General features: G+C 37.7%; 1 protein-coding gene across 1 annotated transcript; it reads right to left on the minus strand.

The window, feature by feature from the left end:
- Window positions 1-2170: 2170 nt before the first annotated feature.
- Window positions 2171-5610, minus strand: SLMO2 (slowmo homolog 2 (Drosophila)). The gene is given in 6 exon segments (XM_010289767.1): window positions 2171-2515; window positions 2518-2584; window positions 3300-3402; window positions 4280-4350; window positions 4947-5036; window positions 5401-5610. Coding segments are annotated over 6 exon segments (696 nt in total). The 3' UTR covers window positions 2171-2360.
- Between the last annotated feature and the right edge of the window lie 595 nt (window positions 5611-6205).

The following is a 6205-nucleotide window of genomic DNA, read 5'->3' on the forward strand; positions in this document are numbered from 1 at the left end:
GAGAACTGTAGAACAGGCAAGCTGTTATATGACTGTATGGACCCAAACATTTTGTTCTCTTCTGCTTTTAACAATAGCGAGCGTTAGATTCCACATGCAGAAACATATTCCTTAACAGGCAAACTGTAGCATACAAATCTTAGTTCGAGTAGACTGAAAATCTTTCCACAGGATCTAGCAAGCTGTGAAATCTGGTTGCTAGTTAATGTGTCAGAGATGCAAAAAAGCAGTTAGTAAGAAGCAAAAAAGACCACAGCAGTTGTAAATGGGCATTTTAGGATATACATTTCAATACAAGAAGCTATTAACTCTAGAGTATTCACCTTCACCCTTCTCATTTTAGGTTACTCACCTAGCAGTTAAAAAAACCCAAATAGGCCAGAAAGTTTCAGGAACTAGCCAGAACTCAGATAAAATTTTATTTTAAATAAGTGCCACATACAAAAAGCCATAATACCTGGCAGAATGAGAATGCAGGCATTTAAGTAAAGTAGAACAAAGAAAATAATGATCTTTCAAGAAGTTGTTGAACACTTGCAAAAATTAAAGGTTTTTTTTAGTGCAAGAGCAAACTACGAGTTCATACTATACAGTCCTTAGTGCAGAAAAATTAGGAAAAGAAAAAAATCGACTTTAAAATGCCAAGTGATGCTAATGGCTAAACAAACATTTAAAATCAGTTTCAAGCATTGCATCTTTATCAGGAATGATGGTAGAGTTTTGCAGAAGTTTCACATAGCAGTTAAATTTTAAAAGTGTATTTCAGTTGTAATAACCTCCTGTAAAAGCATGGCAAACCTCAATGATTTCAGTTTATTAAGGTAGTCTCAAACCATTTCTTTTTAGAAAAATATTTAGTTAAATTTTTAGAAGCTATATATAGCTGTTTTTTTCCCCCTACACAAGTCTTACAGAAGATTGTGTTCCCATGTGTTTACCACTTAAAACAAGCTCTGGTTCTCTATATAGCAGACACTATTCAATAGGCAATTCTGATAAAACAGATATGGCATCCAACGTAAAATGTGCTGGAACAGGTGACATTACAGTTCTTAATGGCTAAGAGAGAGTCTTGAAATTACTTGTAAGCTTAGAATCAAAATTCCAGGAAAAGCCTCTGGCACTAAAACACAAGCATCAGCTAATTCAGGGTTGTGTCCTTCCATTTTTCCTTCACACTGAAGGAGCGTCATGGGACGGATAGCCTCTGCTGAAGTCAACAGGACTACCGGCAGATGGGTACACTATGTAAGGAAGGATGTCAAGGTCTGACCTTTAAGTTCCCACAGCCAATGACTGGTGACAGTACCAAGAATCCACAGTGAGTACCCAGAAACAAACACAAACTGTAGAAAACTTTTTATTCTCAAGGTTTTCATTTGAGAAGCCTTGTATTGTGAGCAAATTAGTTCAAAAGGTAAAGGACCTTCTGGAACTTAGAGCACTATGTTTAATTTAAAGGACAACACAATATTCATTTGATGTAACAGGTTATTTTTGGAGCATGATCAAGTTAATGAGTATATCATTAACGTTCTTTAGTATCACTTCCTCTTACGTTTAGGTACCCTTTAGCTCACTTCACAAAGGTTTTTTAGTCCTTTAAGTGATTCTTTGAAATTCTGAAGTGAACACCTACTATTCTTAGATGCCCTAGCAGCTTGCAAGATTTTAAGGCTCTGTGGTTATTGTACCCCTATATTTAATGGGCTTTTAGAAATTGAGATACTTGTTCTAGAAATTTAAGATACAAGTTTTATTTTAAGTTACTGCACACTCAGCTCATTAATGTCACATTTAGAAATAGAATTTAGGTCTTAGTAGATAAGAGACACTTTGTATGTTTTACCGATATTGACTGAAAAACAGTTTGAGTACCATGTTAGCTCAACCAGTCAAACAAGTTAAAAAGCTTATCAAAAAATATTTTGTACATTCTTTTGTATTTCAAGCGTCAAGTAATAAACTTGCTATTAAACCAAGTTGTATCACACACCTATCAAAAATTAACAAACAGAACAATGCTGGAACAAACCATTCTGCTTAATTTTGGGCTTGGTCCCAAAAGAGGTAGTCCATAAGTCACACAAAAATAAAAATTCCACAGAAGTTAACCTAACATGCCAGTCTTCTCCACCATATGTAGCCTTATCACTAAATGAGGCTATTTCATATCTGAAAAAATAATAAGTTAGTGTTCGTGTAAATACAGGAACTATACTTTAAAATTATTTCTTCATCTGTAACCAAAATTAGGTCCAGCTGAATCAATATATTAACATATCATTAATATATGATATTTGCACATCAGCCTCATTAATAAGAATTCAGCTTTTCTCCAAATTAAATTTGAAACACACCTAATATACAGGTACACCTTTAAATAACAAAGGATCCATGTATTTAGGTTTGGAGAGAAGCTTCAGATTGTTAAACCTCATTAGTAATACAGGTATATTTACTATCATTTCTCTACAAATGCTGCTGCTGCCATTGAATTCCTCATGGTTCCTCTCGCTGAAGCTGTGAGCTCTTCAATTTCAGCATTCAGTCTATTAATTACCCATTCCAATGCTTCACGGCCCTACAGTTAAAGAAAAGTTTATCAGTGTATAAATTGTAGCAGGTAAGGAAATAGGTTAAACCCTGTCTTACTGAAAACGGCTAAAGACACAATAGTTGAAAAAGGAAGAAAAGGTACAGAAATACATGCCTCTTCCTATTTTTACTTCAATAACCGGCGTTATTGAACTGGAGGAACACGCAACTGCAGGAACATGTACTGCCTTACATTTCATGAAAAAAAATCCTTACGTCAGCAGTGCTCATGTTATGAGCCACAAAAGACTTTTTATCCAGATTGTTTTATTACTCTTGAGGCTGAATTCAAGACAACTTTTGATTCCCAGAGGATAGACTCTCAACTAAAATATCACTACTACCACCATTACTCCCACATAACTACTTCAGGTCTGTCTGGATGTATATCCTTTTTCAGTAGCAAAAACTAATAGGTGGCATCAAGAGGGCAACGAAAGAGTGACAGTGCCAGACTGTTGAGTGAGTGGTGACGTTTTTCCAGTGAAGATTCAGAGAGGCTGGCCAATAATATTTATTATCTCCATCCACAAGAAGGAAAAAAAGAGAAAGTTCAGCAAACTGAGCATTCAATCTTTACAATAAAGGTGGTAGAACTATGCAGACCCTTCCTAAGACAAAGCCAAAAAGTAAAATAGAGATTTTTATTCCCTTTGTCATTTAGCCAGTGGTCACGCATTTTACAAAAGGGTCATACTTACTTTGTTAGCATTGGATGAAATTGTGTTTGCCATTAGCCCTTCTAGATAACTGCTGAGACTGACACCTTTTACAGATATTATTGCTTCTTGTGTCAAAATGGTTCTGAAACAAGAGAGCAGGAAACTGAATTATTCTAAATAGTTTAAAAAAGAATGCATTGCTGAAAGAAACTGCTCCTCCCCAGCAAGTACATCATCAGTACATTCCCTCATCAGCTTTGCTGTATAACACAGAACTTCTTGCCCCGTAAACACAACCCACTTCCACAGTGCTTAACTGCTTTATGCTTCTACTCGTAAAATAAAAACCAAGAGTCCCCACTAAGTCCAGGTGTCCCTTTGTGGCACTCAACTACTTCCATCTTTAGCAGCAGCAAGTTAAGAGTGGAAACAGCAGATATGGAATGAAGGTATATGGGGAAAACAGTATTAAGCCCTCTCCTTCAACAATAGGGATTTAACATTTCTGACTGTGATGACAGAAAAAAACCCTCTTGTGTTAGAATCCCTAGAAGGATTCCTTGAGAATTACCACTAGTTTCAAGAAAATAGACTCGGCAAGCTCTAAAGTTGCCTTTACACTTTGGACCAAACCAAACCCCAAACTTCTAAAATGGTAGACCAGAGGCAGATAAATGTGCCTCTAGTGCAGATTCTGTGCTCAGGCTGATAAAGAGGTCGGAAATAAGGAGCTGATAACTGAAGGCGTGTACAAACTTAGTTACAGATAGGACACAGGACAACTCCCTGAAAAGCTGATCTGAATTGGACTCTGTCATAGTGTAAGAGTAGGTTTCCCAGTAGTGCTCTACAGAAGCAATGTCACTAGAGAAAATGACAGTCCATTTAATTATTTTTTAGACAAGTCACCATAACAAAGGTGATGTAAGCCTCATCTTCTGTTCAAGGGAAACCATGGGAATTTTCAAAGCCAAAGTATGCACTACTTCAGGGCAATCTCGGAACAAAGAGGTACTTACTTGTCTGGTTCATGAGGGTGTGGTTTATAGACAAGCCTCTCATCTACTGACACTAGGTTTGTAAATGAAATCTGTAGAATGTAAGACAAGATTACTCTTTGATAAAAATAGTAAAGGAATGCAGTAAATAAAACTGAGATGCAAAACTAATGCTTATATCTGATTTAAACATTGTACTTTTCCTGCAAGTATTAGGGTTGCAGAACAAGATAGAAAAATCTTCAAGTTAAGCATTTGCTGATTTAGTTCTCTTAAGTTTTTGGATCATTTACCAATATACACTACCACATTTATAGGAACATTTCAACAGTGGGATCAGACAGATGGAACAGTACAAAGAGCAAAACGTTACATGATTAGGAAATGGTGACAGTGTACCCCAAATGGCTTTTAAATTTTTTGTCTTAACACCCCTCCTACCCCCTGCCAAAAAAACCCTGAAAACTACTGCTCTCCTGCTCATCAGTATGTTCAAGATGCTTCAGTCCTGACAAGTTCGAAAAACCTAGTAGCTCCTTTCTGAAAAGTAGAATCAGTCACTATAAACACATTACTTAAACCTTTAGCTTGTATTGTTCTAATGCAATTTTAATTTCAAGATTTAAAAATTTACAAGGAATTCTTCTAATCTGTAATCTATTTCAATTACATAAACACAGCTACTTACATTACTGGATTTAAGCTCCATTGTTTTTTTCACTGGGTCAACAACAGAGTGCTCCTGAATATATGTCTTTGTTCTACATGTGCCAATGAGCTAGAAGACAGGCAAACATATATGGAATTAATTATGCTAAACAATTGCGATTTTTTTAGTGTCTATAATTGCATCAGTAGTGGTTATTGTATTGAACAGATGCTGAGACAACAAAATTAGGGTTTAGCTTAAAATAAAACTGTTGAGGTAGATCTCATTTTCAAGATGGAAGCAATCTAGAATCTAGGCAATTTTGTCTATCAGGAAGTCACTATGTGTGCTGCCATTGAGCTTTCCTGATAGATAAATGCTTGTATTTTTAAACTATTGAAGTTATGAAACAATACACGTCTATTACAACACCTGGTTCACAAGCTTCCCTACCCTCTGGTATCCTTTTCAAGCTGTGCAGTACAATACATACGGATTTCACAATGGAGGGTATTCCCCATTCCGTACTGAGGAGTCTGTGGCTGTGCAACTTCCCACTAGGGTCTATGTGTCTGTCCAGGACATCGACTCCAACCACACTGGGGTTCATGGGGTTCGGGTATTTCTGCATGGCAGCCGTCGTTACCGTTTCCCAGGGGTGACTGCCAAAACATAATCAAGACACAAAGTTGGACACCTTCATTTTTTAACAGGATTTCTATTAAAACTGAACACATCAATCGATATATTTTTTTAAAGCAGTTCAATTTCTAGTTCTCAATCCTACCGATATCCTTCCCGAGAGGAAAACATCCGGTCTGTGGATTGGGCAGCGGCACATGCAAGTGAAGCATACAATACACCTGGTTAATCAGGACTCCAGAGTTCAATTCCCATCTAGCTTATAATTTGCTAAGAGCGTTTTCCCTGTGACATAATGCTGAAAGACTGCAATTCTTTTCAGGTTTCGGTAATGCTAGAATAATTTATTAAACTGTTAAGTTTCCTCTAACAAATGCTTCCTTCGGATTATTTTCCAGGACAGCTGTGTTTTAAAGCACTTGTGCTCTGACAGCATGAAGCGACTCGCAGTGTTCTGGCCAGTGCCGCAGCTGGAAAGCGAGGACGGCATAAAGACAACCCTTAACAGGGCCAACACCGCGGCCGGACCCGGCCACGCCGGTACGCCTCCCGCTTCGGTCGGTAAGTGGCTTCACAGCCTCACTGGCTGCGTCTTCTCAGAAGCGCCCACAGCTAACGGCACCCGCACACCCTGCCCGCCCCGCTGGCGGCACCAG

The sequence above is a fragment of the Phaethon lepturus genome, unplaced genomic scaffold (genome assembly GCF_000687285.1).
Source record: "Phaethon lepturus isolate BGI_N335 unplaced genomic scaffold, ASM68728v1 scaffold49766, whole genome shotgun sequence".
In the NCBI taxonomy this organism is placed as follows: domain Eukaryota; kingdom Metazoa; phylum Chordata; class Aves; order Phaethontiformes; family Phaethontidae; genus Phaethon; species Phaethon lepturus.